At 51.4% G+C, this 20,605-nt stretch overlaps 2 protein-coding genes across 2 annotated transcripts; both read left to right on the forward strand.

Moving 5' to 3' along the window:
* Nucleotides 1–1,000: 1,000 nt before the first annotated feature.
* On the forward strand, nt 1,001–2,643 carry LOC143863319 (uncharacterized). The gene is made up of 2 exons (XM_077374006.1): nt 1,001–1,552; nt 1,708–2,643. Exons 1-2 carry the CDS (start codon nt 1,001–1,003, stop codon nt 2,641–2,643), a joined length of 1,488 nt encoding a protein of 495 aa, XP_077230121.1.
* Nucleotides 2,644–3,488: 845 nt separating this feature from the next.
* LOC143863320 (uncharacterized) lies at nt 3,489–3,980 on the forward strand. Its single transcript, XM_077374007.1, has 2 exons — nt 3,489–3,689; nt 3,783–3,980. The coding sequence occupies exons 1-2, from the start codon at nt 3,489–3,491 to the stop codon at nt 3,978–3,980; spliced, it is 399 nt and encodes a 132-aa protein (XP_077230122.1).
* Nucleotides 3,981–20,605: the final 16,625 nt, after the last annotated feature.

Genomic DNA, 20,605 nt, shown 5'->3' on the forward strand with positions numbered 1-20,605 from the left:
AGGTGGTCATCCGCGACCCACCTTGGACCTCCCTGACCCTTTTGTTTGTGATTGCAGATATCAACGGAGGCACTCTACCTGCCATGTGATTGCAAGCCCGGATTTTGGCCCCATCATATTGGCGCCATCCGTGGGACTCGTTTGAGCCTGAATACTTCGTGACGATGAGAAACCACACCCAACAATAAGAAATAGGGCTAGTGACCAGAAGCCAGGCCCAACATGCACAAACTCATGTCTCTAACTCCCGGGACCAAAACTCGCATGCCTCGGGCCAGCACTTGCCTACCTCCAGCATACCGCAGATGGTTCCCACCATGGAAATGTTCAACGAACTTCGTCAGAAGGTCCTTCTACGGTTGCCTCCACAACCAAAGCCCCCCGTTCCCGAAGTTCCCCCAGCCCCACACGGGCAGACTGAAATCTACGAAGAAGACAGTGAGGAATCATACGAGGAATGTCATCATCGACGGAGGCGGGAACCAGTCTGAGTCGCCTCTCCTTCTATAAACAGCCCTTTACCTCCGCCAGAGGGAGCTCCCCTGACTAGGGGATATTGACCAGATGCTGAAAAACCAGCCACTTAGAGCCACACCAACCCCACCCGGACAACTCGATTCTAGGAGTTGTGCCTGGTACAAGCAGAAGAGGTGGCTACTTCCGCACAACTATTAGGTTTGGACCAACTAGCTAACTTGCAAAGGCAGATCCAGGAAGTCAAACGAGAAATGAAAAAACCATACGCCAACGACATCCAGAACGAATGGGAAAGAGAAATAATGTCCCCGTTCACATTGGAGATTATAAAAACCCCTGTAGAAACAGGGGTAGATTTTTCTCGATTCGGTAGAGTTCTAGCTAATATGTGACCCCTGACAATTCGATTCGGTATGAAAACCTCGGACAACTCGATTCGGTAGATTTTTTTAGCGGATCTGTCACCCCTGAAAAACCAGCCACCACAGATCCGCTAGAGTTCCTCCAGACTTTCAGGAGAGTAATGGCGCTTCGAGGCGCATCGGACGGATTCATGTGCAAAGCCTTCGCCTCCCTCCTAAGAAAAACCGTCAATGACTGGTATATGCACATGGAGCTGAACTCCATCAGATCCTTTCACAAATTCGGAAGAAAGTTCACGGCACGATTTGCTAACAACCGCCTCCGTCATGACCCGACAGACGCTTTCTTGGCCCTCCGACAGGGAAAAAATGAAAGCTTGAGAGACTTCATGCTGAAATTCAATGCCAAATTATCCCGGCTCACCAACATTGACGTCCAGATTGCGGTCGCCGCCCTAAAGTACACTACCATCGATCAAAACCTCAAGGTACACCTCACTCTCAAGCCACCGCGGAATCTACAAGAGCTTGAGTCCAAAACCAACAAGCTCATCCGAGCAGAAGAAGCATGCATACGGGAACAGGGCCAAGCAGGCCCCGTGGAAAAGAGAAAAGAAGACACGAAGGGAGCAGGGAAATTGCGGGCCGAGGAGAGGTCAGAAAACGAGAACCCTATCCCCATTTTTGAAAGGTTAGGAAATGCCCCAATAAGAGTCCCGCTTTCCCATGTCCTGTTCGCCATCAGAGATCAGGGCCTCCTAACTCCTCCTAAGAAAATGAGCACCGATCCAAAGAAGTGTCTCGCCGGAAAGTTTTACGATTTTCACATGGACCATGGCCATGAAACTGACCATTGTTACCATCTTAGACTCCAGGTGGAAAAGCTGGCCGAAGAAGGCCACTTGAATCAATATCTAAAGAGCCCCGTGCGGATCGAATGCCTTCACCAATAGACGCACGCACGTCGCTCTTCTCCCTCTGGCAGATCGAGAAGCCGACACCGGTCCCGCAGCAGGCACCGGTCTCGAAGCAGCATCGGTCCCGAGACCGTCACCGCCACTCCCAACACCATCGATCCCCTAAGAGAGAAAAACCCCCACGCCAAGCGGTTGCCCCCGATCAACCTCCCACCATCGCTGGAAAGATCAACATCATAACAGGAGGGGCCGCAGCAGGAGGACCTACAACGGCCGGCCGACGAGCATACGCAGAGCGAGTATTCTCCCTGGAGATGCCTTTAAAAAGGGCCCGGACAGACCCGCCTCAAGAAGACAAGGTCACATCTTTCTCCAGTGAAGACTACAAGGGACTGCAAGTCCCGCACGACGATGCGCAGGTTATCAGGCTGATCATCTCTAACTACGATGCAGAGAAGATCCTAGTGGACACAGGGAGCTCCGTCAATGTGTTGCACCTAGGGACCTTTGAAGAAATGAAGCTCGGTGAAGGAAGGCTAGGACCTGCGGAATACTCGATATATGGATTTTCGGGAGCTTCTGTGCAAGTCAATGGAAAAATCGACCTACCTGTCATCTTCTGTATGTACCCCCTCCAAAAGACCATTATGGCCACCTTCCTGGTCATAGATATACCCTTCACCTACAGCGCCATCATCGAGCGACCGGCGCTGAGAGATCTGGGGGCGATAGTATCTACCCCTCACCTTAAAATGCAGTTCCCGACTCTGGAGGGGATAGGAGAAGTGTGCGGGCAGCAAATGATAGTACACCGGTGCTACTACGCAAGCTTGAAGGGGAGCAACGCCCCAGCAGAAAATTTCACGATCGGGGGCGAGGACCCTTGAGAACGAGCCCGCACAGTTAGGGGTGAGCCAATCGAGGAGCTAGACTCTATTTTCGTATCCGAGGACCACCCCGAAAGGGAAGTCCGGATAGGCTCCCTACTAACTGGCACCCTGCGAGACCAAATGATTAACTTTCTCAAAGCCAACGATGATGTATTCGCGTGGTCTGCCTCCGACATGCCCAGCATACCCTCAGAGATCGCGGTTCACAAGCTAAACGTGAACCGGCCCTCAAGCTCGTCCGACAAAAGAAGAGGAACTTCGCGGCAGAGCGACAAACACATATCAAAGATGAAGTGGAAAAGTTACTACAAGACGGATTCGTCCGGGAAATCCGGTATCCCGAATGGCTGTCCAACGTAGTCATGGTTAAAAAAGCTAACAGTGGTTGGCGGGCCTGTATAGACTTTACTGATTTATACCGAGCCTGTCCAAAAGATCGCTACCCTTTGCCAAGCATAGATCAGCTAATCGATGCAACTTCCTGGCATGAGCTTCTCACCTTCCTAGACGCCTTTTCCCGCAATAACCAGATAAAGATGCACTAGCCAGATATCCCCAAGATAGCATTTATCACCGCCCAAGGCCTCTACTGTTACACAGTAATGCCTTTTGGGCTAAAAAACGCTAGAGCCACCTACCAAAGGCTCGTGAACAGATTTTTTCAAAAACAGATAGGCAGGAATGTAGAGGTCTATGTAGATGATATGCTAGTTAAGAGCCTCAAAGCCGGGGAATAGATCTCCGATCTCAGAGAGACCTTCGACGTTCTATGACGAGCCCGGATGAAACTTAACCCGACCAAATGCGCCTTCGGGGTGACATCCGGGAAATTTTTAGGCTTCATGGTCAGTCAGAGAGGCATTGAAGCCAACCCCGAGAAGATTCAAGCTATTCTGAACATGGAGCCCCGAGCAACCGCGGTAGAAGTGCAGTGGCTAACAAGGCGAGTTGCTGTCCTCAGTCGTTTCATGTCCAAGTCGGCGGAAAAGTGCCAGCCTTTCTTTAGGCTCTTGAAGAACATCCAGGAGTTTGAATGGACCCCCGTTTGTTAAGAAGCATTCGACGCTTTGAAGCAATACCTCCAAACACCCCCGGTGTTAATTAAGCCAGAGCTCAGAGAAGAGTTATTTTTGTAGCTAGCAGTCAGTCCTACAGCGGTGAGCGCCGTATTGGTCCAACGAAAAGACAAGGAAGAACGTCCGGGGTACTACGTGAGCAAGATCCTCCATGGCGCGGCGGTACGGTACCGGAACATAGAGAAGTTCGCCTTCGCTGTTGTTACTGCTGCCCGGAAGCTCCGCCCTTACTTCCAAGCCCATACCATAGTGCTTTAAACGGATCAGCCTCTGCAAAAAATTCTACAAAAGCCAGAAACCGCTGGGAGAATGGTGAGGTGGGCAGTGGAGCTGGAAGAATTTGACATACAGGTTCGACCAAGACCAGCTATCATGTCTCAAGTCCTCACAGATTTCATAGTGGAATTCACTGCCCCACCCCGGGGCCCACAATGGTGGAAGAAACCGAGACCCCCTCCGAGTCACCAACCTCTGGAAGCGGACATGCCGAGCCCGGACCACCTGCAGAAAGTAATGAGGCCCTCTGGTTTCTGCATGTGGATGGTTCGGCAAGCAAGGGAGGATGCGGAGCGGGAGTGGTCCTTACGGGGCCAGATGAGTTCTCAGCGGAGTATGCCCTACCATTAGATTTCAATGCCTCCAACAACGAGGCTGAGTATGAGGCGTTGCTAGCCGGATTAAGCCTAGCCACAGAACTAAGCGTAAGGAAGTTGAAGGTTTACAGTGATTCACAGCTAGTAGTTGAACAAGTAAATGGGACCTACGAAGCCAAATAACTCTGGATGAAACGATACCTCAAAAAGGTGAGAGGAAAGTTGGAAGGAATAAAGGAAGTGGAAATTCTTCAAGTGCCGTGGGGCATGAACGCCTGCACCGACGCCCTCTCCAAAATGGCCTCTGAAGAGACCTGTGATTTCGGCTCCATATGCACCGAAATATTGCTTCACCCTAGCATTGATGAAAAACAAGTAATGGAAATTCCGGCCAAACCGACCTGGATGGACCCCATAGTACAGTACCTGTGAGATGGGATACTGGCCGAGGACAAATTGGCGGCCCGGAGGCTAATCGCAAAGGTCGCCCACTATGTACTCCAGGAAGCCAAATTATACAAACGGTCATACACTTGGCCGTACCTTCGATGCCTAGTTCCCTTTGAATCAGAGTACGCGTTGCGGGAAGTGCACGAAGGGATCTGTGGAGATCATGGGGGCGGGAGAACACTGGCCCAAAAAATCATAAGGCACGGGTATTTTTGGCCGACGATCCTGAGAGATGCCCAAGAGTTCATCAAGAAATGTGGCCCATGCCAGAAATTTGCTACCACGCCTCGCCAGCGGCCACCCCGTACGCCCCCATGTCGATCCCTCTACCCTTCGCCATGTGGGGTATGGACCTGGTTAGCCCCTTTCCAAAAGCCCCGGGAGGACATACGATGCTATATATCGCCATTGATTAATTTACCAATTGGGTCGAAGTCAAAGCCGTGGCGAAACCAAACTCTAAGGCAACAGAGAAGTTCTTCTACCACGACGTAATCTGCCCACTTTGGCATCCCGAGAATACTCGTGACAGACATTGGGCCCCAGTTCGCGAGCACTGAGTTTTAAAGTTTTACGACAATCTGAGTATCGAACACAGGTTCGCGTCTGTGGCGCACCCTCAAGCCAACGGACAGGTAGAAGTGACTAATAGAATCCTACTTCAGAGTCTCGAGAAACGGTTGGAAGAAGCTGGGAAGTCCTGGGTGAAGGCACTCCTCAATGTCTTCTGGGCCTACAGAACGATGCCCCGGACTACGACTGGAGAATCTCCTTTGAGCCTAGCATTCGGGGTCGAGGCCGTCATTCCCGTGGAGATCGGAGTCCCGACTTTTTGCATGGAAAATTTCGATGAACACGAAAACTCTGAGCTCCTCTGGAACACCCTCGACCTGGTCCTGGAAAAAAGAGAGCGGGCTAGGCTCCGGATTGCCTCCTACCAACAAAAAGTCTCCCGATATTACAACTCCCGTGTGAAAACACGCTCGGTACGCCGGACCTAGTGTTGCGACGATCGGAGGTCTCAGACCCCCGACACTCTGGAAAACTCGCCCCCAAATGGGAAGGGCCCTACAAAGTCACCCGAGCACTCCAACCCGGAGCCTACCAATTGGAACACCTTGAAGGAACCCCAGTCCCACGAGGCTGGAACATGAAAAATCTGCGAAGGTTTTACCAATGAGAGGAAAGGGTAAGTGGTGTCTTTTCTTTTTTTGAAAAATTATTATGCTTGTATTTCTTTTGTCTTTCCTTTTTTAGAACGAAGCCAATGTAACCTCTGTTGCGATTAATGAAAGGATGTTTTCTCCATAATACGTCTATCTCCACCCTCCGGCCCATGCCTCGCGTTGGACCGAGAGGGCACAGGAAGTGAGGCAGAGGCAATATCTGGATTGATCCCCCAGAAAATGCCCTAAAACGCTTCCCATGAAATAAAAGAAGACCAGCCATTTCTAAAAGACAGGCGGGACATATCAACTCCGAGCTGATCACTCGCGAGGAAGATGGCCCTCCCACAAACAGGATACCCTAAAGCAACACCCCACGAGGGCGCACTAAAAGTAGTCAAGCCTGCCAATCCAAGGGTTAGTATTGTCATGACAAAAGAAAACGTACAGCGATCTCTCCAAAAAATGGGCCACAACCATCATGTACTACTGCAGCCTAGCCACACAAAAAAGGGGAGAAGAGCGAACAGGCATACCCTCTCTCCACCAAAAAAAAAAGGGGAAATGTTGCTTGGCGAATTACTACAGATCCAAAGTACCGGTCTCAAACAGGACCATGGAAAAGAGCTTGATAAAAGCCTCTAGAGGCGCAGGAGCCGTACTTACCACCCTACTGATTCCCTGTCGAAGGCGCAACCTCAGTAGGGGCAGTCGGAGCCGCCTCGCTTGCCGAATCCTTGGTCGACTCCACAACAATTACCCCCTCCTGAGGAGGATCCTCCGGAGCAATCTCCTCGGACTCATGCCTCAGCTTCTCCAAAGGGAAAGATGGGTCGACCTCCCGTCCACGCCGCCGACATTCAATGAAATCCTCTACCTCGATGTCAATGCTAAATTCGGTCGTGGCCATAAAAAACTCCTGGGAGCCCCGCCATTCCTCCCGTGCCCTAGCCAACTCCCCGACTTGCGTTTCCCGGGCAACCAGCAGATTATTCTCCGCCATGTCTCTCCTGTGTTCGGCCATTTGAAGTTGTCCCCTGAGGTCCTTAATGATGTCCTCAAGTGACGCCTTCTCGGCCTGGACCTTCCCAAGATCCTCCCCCAACTTGCGGATGCGCTTATCAAAAGAACCCATCTCAGATTCATCCTCCAACATGTACTCCAGCATCTTCCTAGCAAAACTTTGAGCCTGCAAGGATACATCCCGGGGAACTATCAGCATGATAATACACAAGATACGGAATGGAGACATTACACAATAAATCGAACAAAGGATACTTATGCAAGGCGCAGAGTGGAGATACCGGGCAGCCAATGTTCAGTGAGGGTATTTCTCCAGCTCGGCCTCGTCACCAGGAAGAGCCGTCATCAGGCCCAACTCCACCCCAGCCCGTGGGTTCGTAAGGACGCCGTCCCCATCGCCGATCCTCCAATCTGGCCTAAACACCTCGCCGTGCATCTTGAAATTCTGCTCAGGAATCTCCACGTCATCCAAAATCAACTTGGTCATACTAGACCCCTCCATCATTCTGGGAACATCAGTGAAAAATGCCGACGAACCCTTAGCCAACTGTCTGGTCTTCCTCTGAGGAGTACAGGGAAGAGTGACCTTCTTAGCAGGAGGCTCCAAATCCTTGACAGGAGGAAGTCTCTACACACCTTTCCCCCCTACCGAGCGGCCGGAAGAGCTTGAAGGCGTAGACCCCAGAGGCACGACCGTCGCCTTCCGTGCCGCCGCCATGAACTCCGAAGGGATCTTTGCTCGACCAGAGCAGCCCGTCGGCAATTCCACCATAGCCTCCTTCCCCTTGACAAGGTCCTCGGAGAAGACATATCTGTAACCCAAATTCAAGAAAAGTGATTCAGCAATACAAAAAACGAAACTCGGGAAAAACTTAGAGAAAGCCGCTAACGAGAAGGGGGGCTCACCACAGGGATTGGCAGAGCTCTCTCCCACATCCTCGACTGTCCTGTGGGTCGTCCTCGCCATAGTACAGATCATGCCATACTTCCTCAAACTCTCCTCTTCCTTGAACTCGGAAACATCAATGGGTTCCCCGGTGACAAGCTTCTCCAAGTCAAATTTACTATAATCTGACTCATCGGGAAAGGACTTCCTTCTCCACTTGTGGGAACGCCTCCAAGACATGGGGAAACCCCAATCCGCATCCGACGGAGGGGTAATAAACACAAACTCCTCCTTCCACGTCTTTATGGAGGAAGGCAGGTTTGTTGCAATCTTTACTTGGGGACGCTGGCTCAAGTACAACCAGCTATCCTCGCCCTATATTAGAGGGCCGAGGGCGACACAACTCCTAAGCAAACGGGGGGGTGGCCTGGGCCTTGTGCTGACCGGCCTTGGTTACAAAGGCTAAGAGGGTGTGCCAACTGTTAGGAACCAGTTGGGAAGGTGCCACCCGGTAAAACTCAAGAGCTTCGACGATGATACCCAAAAGCAGAAATCTAACCCCCACCCTAAAAGACTCCACATAAAAGGCTACCTCGCCCTCTGTAACCCCCTCACACACCCCGTCTTTAGAAGTTGGGATTCGAATCCCATACTCACCAGGCATCCGGTATTCTTTCCTAATCCTGCCCTCCTCCGACTTCTTCAAGGAACTCTTGATTGACATCACACGCCCAGGTCGAATAGTCTCACCGGCCATTATGTTCCTAATGACCGCCTCGCGAGTGGGGGGAACCTGAGTGGGGAGTCCAGATTGAGTGGCCTCCGAAGATGTTGAACCAGAGGCCCCAGTACTATCCTCCAGTTCTCTAGGCATATGGTCGCCTTGAGAATCACCCCCTTTGCACCTCACCACCGACTCACTAGTTGGATTATGAGAATCAGTCGTATCAGATATTGTCAAAAAAGAAAAAAAAATAGGGGGGGTACAGAACCAAAGATTGATTGAAATGAAAAGTATGAGACTCACCTGGAAGAAGGCAAGGACCGGAGATAAGCCAACTGTGAAAATACCCCTCAAAAGAAAGAGATCAACCGATGGATGAAAGGGCCTCGCAGAAAAACCTATTACACCCAGAGAAGATGAAGGAACAGAAGACAATGATCCCGAAAAAGCCTTTAAGTTAGGGTTTCCACACGTGTCAATCACCCTCTCGCCTCCCTTCAATCGGATAGGACATCCACACGTGGCGCTGTTTTGGGAATTTGAAAAAGCCGTCAAAATCAAAGCGCCATTTTGTCGGTGAAAAGACACTTCTACCCCCACTGCTAAACTTTGGAAACAAGCTACCTTCACCGTTTTCCCGCTGAAAGTGAGGAGAAGACCATTCGAAAGGGTGTGGCCACCCTACTGCCATTCCACTTAGATGGAAAGAGAGCCTGGTTGAGCAAAAAGGGCTCGGACGTCAGAGCAAGGGTCCATCCACCCCACTACCATTCCACTTAGATGGAAAAAGAGCCTAGTTGAGCAAAAAGGGTTCGGACCTCAGAGCAAGAGTCCGGCCACCCCCACTACCATTCCACTTAGATGGAAAGAGAGCCTGGTTGAGCAAAAAGGGTTTGGACCTCAGAGCAAGGGTACGGCCACCCCACTACCATTCCACTTAGATGGAAAGAGAGCCTGGTTGAGCAAAAAGGGTTCGGGCCTCAGAGCAAGGGTCCGACCACCCTACTACCATTCCACTTAGATGGAAGAATAGCTTAATTAAGTCAAGAAGGTTTGGAGCTCGGGACAAGGACTCGGCCACACCGGCGCTCAGCCTCCTCACACGCACAAGGAAAAACGGAAAGAATATATCTACATTACACGCAAGGCATACAGACAACGATAAAGATGCCACAAAGAGCACTCCATGGGAACAAAAGATAACTATCCATTAACTGCCTTTTTGGCCAGAAGGCCTACAAAAAAAAGAAGGAAAGAACAGGGGAACAAGAAGAGAAGAGGCCCATAACCAACAAGGCCCTCAAAACAACTTTTTCTTTCAAAAAAGAGGAGAAGGAAGGGAAGCCCGACCCCCGAGAGTCAATCTGAAAGACTGTTTGGGGAACTTTCCTCAGATGAGTCCTCCTCCTCCTCTCTCTCCTCCCCAGAGCTCTCCATAAAAGGGTCCACCTCATATTCGAGCAATTGTTCGTTAAGATCACGGACCTTCCTCTGCAACTCTCCGTTCCTCCGCTTCAAATCCTCAATTTTCTCACCCATCCTCAGGACGCAATCGCATAATTCCATCCCCTGCCGATAGACCCTGGAGAAAAAAGACTGCTTATTCGCAATGTGAGAGGAGAAAGGCTTGCCCTTAAGAGGCGGAGAGAAGGAAAGCCCAGAGGAGGGCTCGGGTCCCTCCTAGCCTTCTTTTGGTAAGTCATGAGATCCTCATCAGATTCAGAAGACAGGTCAGGATCGCTGGAACATTCGGAGGTAAGCGGGGCCTTACCCTTGTCCCGTGAGGAGAAGCCGTCTCTAGGTTTGGACATGTTCAGCAGATAGGGAAACAGTAAAATTAGAGAAAAGAAGGAAAAAGACATGTGGAGAAGAAGACCAAAAAAGCCTCTATTATAAGCGTCAAAGCGACCCTTAGATTACCAAACGAGGTAACCGACTCTACACGTGTCTTTTCCCAGTTGAGTAATCAACCGACGCGTCATAATTACCTGGCAACCCCTCGAGGATGAATCGCCAAATGAAGCAGCACGCTCCTCCGCAATTCGAGGCTCCCATCAATGCCCTCATCACAATATTATTTAACCAGATAAATGAACTTACTCCCTTGGTCCATTCAACGGACCAAAGGAATAGGGGGGTATTATGATAGGGAGTAAAAATGGTGATGCCGTTGGATCATGCCATGTGTCACCCTCGCACCAGAGGAATCTAATTATGGTTAAGAAAGGTGTTAAGACATGGCAGGGCCATGTGATCTCGCCACGTATCACTTCCCCGCCACCAAAATCTTAAGCATAATCACTATCATTGGGATTATGGATAAGGTTGCACGACAAAGCCATGCGCGCCTCCGAGCCAGGGGGCAACCCAATCCAACAAAAGAAGGCTTTCTCTCTAAATGATGAGAGAGGTCCACGTGGCATCCCATGAAGAAAATTTGCATCCAAGAAAGAAGGATAAATAGGCTACTTCTTGAAAAAAGGGGGGATCCAACCCAAGAGGGAAAAAGAAAAATTAAATTCCTAAACCAAGCGCCATTAAAGGGGAGCTTTAACCACCATTAAGACCATTCAAGTCCAAGCAAAGAGAGGGGGAAAAGGTGTTGGACGCCCGTTCCCTCCTTCCTACTCTCGACTTTCAACCCATCCGCCCAACTTATAGAGAAAAAGTTCACGCATTAGTTCTGGTAAACTTGATCATCCCCCTGTCATTTCTTGTTGTTCATCATACGGTTGGTCCAGAATCTGACTTGGGTGTTGAAGTGGTCGTCCGGGACCCACCTCGGACCTCCCTGACACCTTTGTTTGTGATTGTAGATACTAACGGAGGCACTCTACCCGCCGTGCGATCGCAAGCCCGGATTTTGGCCCCATCACATAATACATAGAAAATTGGATCGGATACAACACATGCACATAACATTTATAAAAGATTAATTGCACAGATGTACATGGTGCATGCATACAGTGCATAGATTTAGGAACAATAGGGTTGGGCCTTTGGGTGTATGTTCTGAGGGGTCACGAGTTTATGGGTGTCGGGTTCGGGATGCGGGTCCGGGCTCGGGCTGACTCGGGTTGAACCGGGTTGGCTCGAGTTCACACCCAGGTTACGGTTCAGGTCGCGGTTCATTTCAGCAGGTTGAGTATTTTAGGAAACAATTGGGCCGAGTGGCTCTTAGGGGTTGGAAGGGGGAGAGAGTTAGTTGGTCCGAGTGGGCACGATGGCTGGTTTAACTAGGTTGACCGGGTCTATTGTATGAGTGTATGAGGGTACTGTTGGGTGGGTAGTGTTTGAGCACGGATGGGAACAAACAAAGGGCATGTGGTGTATGGTGTGTGGCTATGGTCATGGGATTTAAGGCTTTTGGCTTTGGGATGGTGGGATAAGGGGCTGATGGCCATGGGTAATGGAATGTAATTATGATGTATATAGGTAATGGAGTATGAGGCTTATGGCTATTAGTTATTGATATGGTCTGATAGGGTGTGTGAAATATAGATGGGGATGGGGTGTGACGTCTGTTATGTTGGATTTAGCTAGATTAGGTTCAGGGTCTGTTGAGTTGGAGTTGAGTTGGGTTCGAGTTGGGCCGGGTCAAATTGTATACGGCTTGGATGGGATAGCCTCACACAGTGCACACATAGGATCAAATTCAGCCCCCGTACAAGAGGGTTTGAACATAGGGATTCAGCACGTGAATGTAGGGGAACAGCCTCACACAATGCATACAAAGGATTAGATCAGCTTGTGCATGTGCCCACATAGGATTGATTAATTAGGTTGCATGGGTTGTGCTCATATCATTATATATTTAATATACTGTTCCAACCATTCAAAAAGGGGGTTTGAATATCTTTTTCTAGGTACAGCTCATGAATGATTTTGGGTGATACACAAAGTGCATAGGCTCGGTGGTTGTAAATTTGGTTGGTTTTGGCTCGGATTGAGTCCGCGTAGTGTGAGTCCGGGTTGGATCCGGTTGGGATTAGGTTCGGGATGCGGTATTGAGTTCACTACGGTTTGAGGTATGGGGTCAGGGTCAGGGTTTGCTTGGGCTGGACCGGGATGAGTCCGGGTTAATTTGGATTAACTCGGGCAGACTCGGGTTGGGCTCAGGTTAGGGATGACGAGCGGCTTTGGGTTAAGGCCAAGTTGGCCATGGGTTTAGGTCGAGTAGGGTTGGATCAAGGCCGAGTTGGGGGTTCGGGTCAAGGCCAGAGGAGCCATCGGGTTTGGGTCAAAGCCGGACGGGCTGGGGTTTGGGTCAATGCCAAGTTGGCGATGGGTTTGGTATTCTAAACACTAAGAGTTTTCAAGGGATTTGGTTCTTTTATAATGGGCCATGGCAAAAATAAACATACAAAAGATAGAAAGAGGAAATAAATGCATAACTTAAGATATGAAAAACTTTGCCTACCTCGTCCAAAGCTTGATGATGATTCTCCCCTTTGAATAGTGGTCTCTTAAGATGATGATTCCTCGTTGAAATAAACCGCAATCAAAAGTAACCAACAGAAATTGAACTGGATTTGATAATGGATCACAGTGGGGATTTCTTAGGGAAGGAGGGAGCTGATTGATGGGACATAAAATACGGCGCGATCCTCTAATCTCACCACGTGTCGCCCATGCATCGATGGAATCTAATCATAATTAAGTAGGGCATTAATGACCGACAAGACCGCGTAATCCCGGCACGTGTTACCCTCCCGCTGCCCGAACCTCATCATCACGATTATGGGCAAGATTACACGGCAAGGCCACGCCCACCGTCATGCCAGAGGAAGGCAGTCCAATCCAACAAGTGTGGTCTCTGCCTGAAATGATGAAAGGGCCCCTTAAAAGGATTCCCAAGTGAGAATAAGAAGAGGCCGCAGGGGAGGAGAAAAGATCCAATCCCTCTCAAGGCCACCCAAGAGAAGGGGCAACTCCCCGAAGAGCGAGGCGACAACAAATGAAGTAGGGAGATTAATCTTGGGAAGGAAGGAAAAAGGTGCTAGACGCCCGAATTCCTTCCCTCCTCTTCTTCCACTTCCCACTCGTCGCCTCCGACCCGTCCACCCATGCACCGAAAGAAGAACCCGCATTTTGGTCTTGGTAAACTTGATTGCACCTCAGCCTTTTCTTGCTGTCCTTTATATTGTTGGTCTAGAATCTGACTTGGGTGTCGAAGTGGTGATCCGAGACCCACCCTGGACCCCCCTTGACCCCTCTGTTTGTGATTACAGACCCCCGCGGAGCCTCTCTACCCACCGCGCGATCGCAGACCCGGATTCCGAAGCCATCATATTGACGCCATCCGTGGGACCCGTTGAGATCGAACACCTCGAAACGATAAGAAACCACACCCAATAGCAGGAAACAGGGGTAGTGACCAGGAGCCAGCCCAGCATGCACGAACCCATACCTCCAACTCCTAGGGGCCGAACTCGCCGCTCTCGGGCCACCATCGGCCCGCCTCTAACACTCCACAAATGATCCCTACCATGGAAATGTTCAACCAACTCCGCCAGGAGCTACTCCAACGACTGCCGCCACCACCAGAGCCTCCAGCCCCGGGGATGCCCCCGGCTACGCATGATCGCACGGAAGCTTACGACGAAGGTGACGGGGAGTCGCCAGAGGAATGTCATCCTCGGCGAAGGAGAGCGCCAATTCGGCGAGCGCCCTCCCCTTCGACAAATAGCCCTTTACCTCCTCCAGTTGGGGGACACCAGCCAAATAACGGGAGACAAGCTACCTTGAGCTATGCCCCCCCTACCCGAACAGCTTGATTCCAAGAGTTACCCCCAACGCAGGTAGAAGAAGTAGCAACCTCAGCGCAGCCCCCGGGCTAGACTCATTGGCCGACCTGCAGAGACAAATCCGAGAAGTCAAACGGGAGATGAAGAAGCCTTATGCCCACGACATCCTTGACGAATGGGAAAGAGAGACGGCGTCTCCGTTCACCTCAGAGATCTTAAAAACCCTTGTGGAAGCGGGAATAGATCTCTCCCGATTCGGCTTTTACGATGGGAGCACAGACCCTCTTGAGTTCCTCCAAACTTTCAGGAGGGTAATGGCACTCCGAGGCGCGTCGGACGGATTTATGTGCAGAGCCTTTGCCTCCTTGCTAAGAAAGACCACCAACGACTGGTACATGCGCCTGGAGCCAGACTCCATCACATCTTTCCACGAATTCGGGAGAAAGTTCACCGCAAGGTTCGCCAACAACCGCCTCCGCCACGATCCAGCGGACGCCCTCTTAGCCCTCCGACAAAGAAGAACGAGGCCTTGAGAGACTTCATGTTGAAATTCACATCGACGTCCAAATAGCGGTCGCGGCACTAAAGCACGCTACCACCGACCCAAATCTTAAACTACATCTCACCCTCAAGCCGCCATGGGACCTGCAGGAACTTGAGTCCAAAGCTAACAAGTTCATACGGGCGGAGGAAGCATGCGTACGGGAGCGAAGCCGAGCCGGCCCCGAAGAAAGAAGGAAGGAAGATGGGAGAGGGTCCATGAGGCCACGGGCCGAAGCAAACCGGAACCCCGCCCCCGTCTTTGAAAGGCTACGAAGTGCCCCCCTGAAGGTCCCCCTCTCCCATGTCATGTTCGCCATCAGAGATCAAGGTCTTCTGACCCCTCCTAGGAAAATGAGCACGGACCCGAAGAAGCGGTACAATGGAAAGTTCTGTGATTTCCACGGGGACCACGGCCACGAAACGGACCACTGTTTCCACCTCAAACTCCAGTTAGAGAAACTGGCCAAGGAGGGACGTTTAAATCAGTACCTTAAGAACCCCGCGCCGATTGAACGCCCGCACGAAGCCCAAATCCCCGCCAACGTGCCAAGAAGCAGGCACCGGTCTCGAAGCAGGCATGGGTCCCGCAACAGGCACCGGTCACCTAGAAGGCACCGGTTCAGCAGTAAGCGCCGATCCCGCAACGGGCACGGCGCGCGCCATCACCAATTCCCCAACAGGGGAGAACCACCTCAGTAGAATCCGACCTCCGAACAGCCGCCCACCATCGTCGAAAAAATCAACATCATCGTCGGAGGACCTGCAGCCGGGGGACCGACGACAGTCGGCCGACCAGCATACTCGGAGCGGGTACTCTCCCTAGAAATACGCTCCAAAAGGCCCCGGATGGACCCCCCCCCCAAAAAAAAAGACCAGATCATCACTTTCTCCTCTGAAGACCTTAACGGGCTACAAGTTCCCCACAACGATGCGCTAGTAGTCAGGCTAATCATCGCCAACTTCGACATAGGAAAGATCTTAGTGGACTCGGGGAGCTCTGTCAGTGTGCTGCACCTCGAAACCTTTGAAGAAATGAAGCTGGGCGAGGGGAGACTGGGGCCCACAGAATACTCCATCTACGGTTTCTCCAGGGCACCAGTGCGGGTCAGTGGCAAAATCGACTTACCAGTATCCTTCGGAATATACCCCCTCCAAAAGACCATTACGACCACCTTTATGGTCATAGACATTCCTTTCACTTATAGCACCATCACAGGACGCCCTGCTCTGAGAGACTTGGGAGCAGTAGTTTCCACCCCCACCTCAAAATGAAGTTCCCTACTCAAACCGGGATAGGAGAAGTTCGGGGACAGCAGATGATAGCACGCCAATGCTACATAACAAGCTTGAGAGGAAGCAACGCCCCGGCCAAAAATTTCACAATTGGGAGCGAGGACCCCCGAGAGCGAGCCCGAGCGGTAAGAGAGGAACCCACCGAGGAGCTAGGCTCCATCCCTATATCCGAAGACCAGCCAGAGAAATAGGTCTGAATTGGTTCCTTGCTAAAAGGTGCCTTGCGAGACCAGATGATCAGTTTCCTCAGAGCCAACAAAGATGTGTTCGCATGGTCCGCCCTGGACATGCCGGTATACCTCCGGAAATGACCGTTCACAAGTTGAACGTAAATCCGACCCTCAAACCCGTCCGACAAAAGAAAAGAAACTTCGCGGCAGAACTATAAACTCACATCAAAGCGGAAGTGGAAAAGTTGCTGCAGACCGGGTTTGTCAGAGAAATCCGGTATCCGAGTGGCTATCCAACGTGGTCATGGTCAAAAAGGCCAGCGGGGGTTGGCGAGCCTGCATAGATTTCACAGATCTACACCGAGCCTGCTCGAAAGATCCCCACCCTCTCCCACGTATAGACCAGCTCATCGATGTCACATCCGGACACGAGCTCCTCACCTTCCTAGACGCCTTCTCCGGTTACAACCAGATAAAGATGCACGGGCCCGACGTCCCAAAAACTGCATTTATCACCGACCAAGGCGTCTACTGCAATACTGTCATGCCCTTTGGGTTGAAAAACGCGGGGGCTACGTACCAGCTGCTCGTAAACAAACTATTCCGGAAACAGATAGGCAGAAATATGGAAGTGTACGTGGATGACATGTTGGTAAAGAGCTTGGAAGCCCCCAAACACATCTCCGACCTTCAAGAAACCTTCGACACCCTGCGACGGGCCCAGATGAAACTCAATCCCGCAAAGTGCGCCTTTGGGGTAACATGTGGAAAGTTCTTAGGGTTCATGGTCAGCCAGAGAGACATCGAAGCCAACCCAGAAAAAATCCAGGCCATCCTAAATATGGAGACCCCAGCAACGGCAGTAGAGGTGCAGCGACTCACGGGACCGATCACCGCCCTCGGCCGCTTTATGCCCAAATCAGCCGAAAAGTGCCAGCCCTTCTTCAAGCAGCTAAAAAACATACGAGAGTTCGAATGGACCCCAGCCTGTCAAGAAGCTTTCAACGCCTTAAAGCAATACCTTCAAACACCCCCTGTGCTGGCCAAGCCCGAACCTGGGGAAGAATTGTTTTTGTATTTGGTCGTCAGCCCTACGGCGGTAAGTGCGGTACTGGTTAAGCAGAGCGACAAGCGGGAACATCCGGTGTACTACGTGAGCAAGACCCTCCATGGTGCAGAGATTTGGTACCTGGACATAGAGAAATTCGCCCTCGCAGTCGTCAGCGCCGCCCGGAAGCTCCGCCCCTACTTCCAGGCCCACCCCATAATACTCTTGACTGACCAACCCCTCAGAAAAATTCTGCAAAGACCGGAGACCTCGCGTAGAATGGTAAGCTGGGCCGTCGAGTTAGGGGAATTCGACATACAGGTCCGGCCAAGGCCGGCCATCAAATCCCAGATCCTCGCCTACTTCATAGTGGAACTCACCGCCCCAGCCGCAGAACCAATAGCAAGGGAGGAAACCAGGGCCCCCAGTGGGCAAATGACTCACGAAGGCAGGCGCAGCAGGCCCGAGTCGCCGAAAGAAGACAACGAGACCCACTGGACCTTGCACGTGGACGGCTCGGCAAGTAAAGTAGGATGCGGGGCAGGATTGGTCCTCCAGGGCCCGGATGCATTCATAGCAGAATACGCCCTCCGACTAGACTTCAAAGCCTCCAATAACGAGGCTAAATACGAGACCTTATTGGCAGGGCTGAGTCTGGCCGCGGAGCTAGGCACGAGGAAGTTAAGAATCTACAGCGATTCGCAACTGGTGGTCGAGCAAGTGAACGGAGCGTATGAGGCCAAGGAACTCAGGATGAAAAGGTACCTCCAGAAGGTAAGGGAAAGGCTAAAAGGGATGGGGGAAGTCAAGATTCTCCAAGTACCGGGATGCATGAACGATCGCGCAAATGCGCTGTCCAAAATGGCCTCCGAAAAAACCCATGACTTTGGTACCATGCTCACGAAAATACTGCTCTCACCCCAGCATCGACGAGGTACAAATCTTGGAAACTCCACCATGGCCCAACTGGATGGATCCCATAGTACGGTACCTGAAGGACGGAATACTGCCAGAGAACAAACTGGAGGCCCGACATTCAACCGCGAAGGCCGCCCACTACGTGCTCCACGGGCCCAAGCTGTACAAACGGTCGTACACATGGCCGTACCTCCGATGCCTGGTACCCTCGTAGTCGGACTACGCACTACGAGAGGTGCACGAGGGGATCTGCGGAGACCACGGAGGCGGGAGGACCGTAGCCCAGAAGATCGTAAGGCATGGCTATTTTTGGCCTACGATCCTCAGAGATGCCCAGGAATTCGTCAAAAAGTGCAATCCCTGTCAGAAATTTGCTACAACCCCCCTCCCCCATCGACCAGCCACCCCCTACACCTCGGTGGCGGGGCCGCTGCCTTTCGCCATGTAGGGCATGGACCTGCTTGGGCCATTCCCGAAGGTCCCCGGGGGGCATACGATGCTATACGTCGCCATCGATTATTTCACGAAGTGGGTCGAAGTTAAAGCCGTAGCGAGACCAAACTCTAAGGCAACAGAAAAAAAATTCTATCATGCGTGGTTTGCCGCTTCGGCATTCCCAGAATCCTCGTAATAGACAACGGACCCCAGTTCGCAACTGCTGAGTTCGGCAAGTTCTGCGACAATTTGAGCATCGAGCACTGATTCGCCTCGGTAGCACACCCTCAGGCCAACGGGCAGGTGGAAGTAACTAACAGGATCCTACTCCAGAGTCTTAAGAAGCAATTAGGAGAAGCCGAAAAGTGCTGGGTAGAAGCGCTCCCTAGCGTCCTTTGGGCGTACCGAACGACACCCCAGGCCGCAACAGGGGAGTCCTCTTTCTGTTTAACCTTCGGGGCCAAAGCGGTCATTCCAATAGAGATCGGCCTCTCCAACTTCCACACGAAAAACTACGACGAACATGAAAATTCCGAGCTCCTCCGGAACGCTCTCGACCTCGTACAAGAGAAAAGAGAGCGAGCCCTCCTCCGGACCGCCGCTTAGCAACAAAAGGTGGCACGATACTACAACTCCCGTGTAAAGAAGCGTTCAGTAAAACCCGAAGACCTAGTACTACAACGAGCGGAGGTATCCGACCCCCGAAACTCCGAAAAACTCGCACCTAAATGGGAAGGACCCTACAAGGTCGCTCAAGCGCTCCGTCCCGGAGCCTACCAGCTCGAGCACCTCGACGGGATCCCAGTCCCCCGAAGCTGGAACATGGACAACCTCTGAAAATTTTATCAGTGAAATGAAAGGGTAGGAAATGTGCTTTCTTTTAAGTTAATATGTATTCTTTGTTTGTTTTCTTTTTGTTATTTTCAGCACAAAGCCATATATCCCCCTTTGGAATCAATGAAGTAGCGTTCCCACCTAAGATATGAGCATGTCCATTTTCCGGCCCTCGACACATTTGGGACGAAAAGAAAACAAGGAGTAGGACAGAGGTAACATCTAGGCTGATCCTCCCGAAAGTACCCTAAGATGCTCCCCATGAAAAGAAAAAAGACATGTCCTTTCTAAAGGGCAGGCAGGGCCCATCAACTCCGAACTGATCACTCGAGAGGAAGATGACCCTTCCACAAACAAGATGCCCTAAGGTGACGCCCTGCGCACTAGAGGTATTCTTGCCGACGAAATTAGAGGCCAACAACAATCCATCAAGGAGAAATCTGCAAAAGGGCTCAACCACCCCACGTAGCATCACATAAAAATGCAGGAGGCAAACGAGCCTTCCTTTTCAGCCCCCCCCCCCCCCCCGCGGCAAAAAAAAAGGGGATAGAGTTCAAAGTGTTATTACAGACCAGACATCTTGGCCCCAAACAAAATAGAGTTAGAATGTTATTACAAAAAAAAAAAAAATAGAGTTCAAAGTTCAAAGAGCGTCCTCATTGGCCCCCTGCGGAGACCTCAGCGACCGCAGAGACATTCGGGACCGCCACCGGATCCTTGACCGGCCCCGTGGCATCTGCTGCCCCCTACACAAGATCCACCGGAACAGCATCCTCAGCATCATGCACCAACTTCTCCAAAGGAAAAGAGGGGTCGACATCACGAACGCGCCACCGACATTTGATGAAAGCCTCTATCTCGATGTCGACACTGAACGCGACCGCTGCCCTAAAAAACCCTCGAACCACGCCATTCATCTCGCGCTTTCACAAGCTCCTCGGCATGCGTCATTCGGGCCACCACCAAGTTGTTTTCCGCCCGGTTCCTTCCATCCTCAGACATCTTGAGTTGCCCCTGAAGGTCCTGGACGGTGTCGTCGAGCACCGCCTTTTT

The sequence above is a fragment of the Tasmannia lanceolata genome, unplaced genomic scaffold (genome assembly GCF_043159265.1).
Source record: "Tasmannia lanceolata isolate RefF3 unplaced genomic scaffold, GAP_Taslan_0.1 ptg000044l, whole genome shotgun sequence".
In the NCBI taxonomy this organism is placed as follows: Eukaryota; Viridiplantae; Streptophyta; class Magnoliopsida; order Canellales; family Winteraceae; genus Tasmannia; species Tasmannia lanceolata.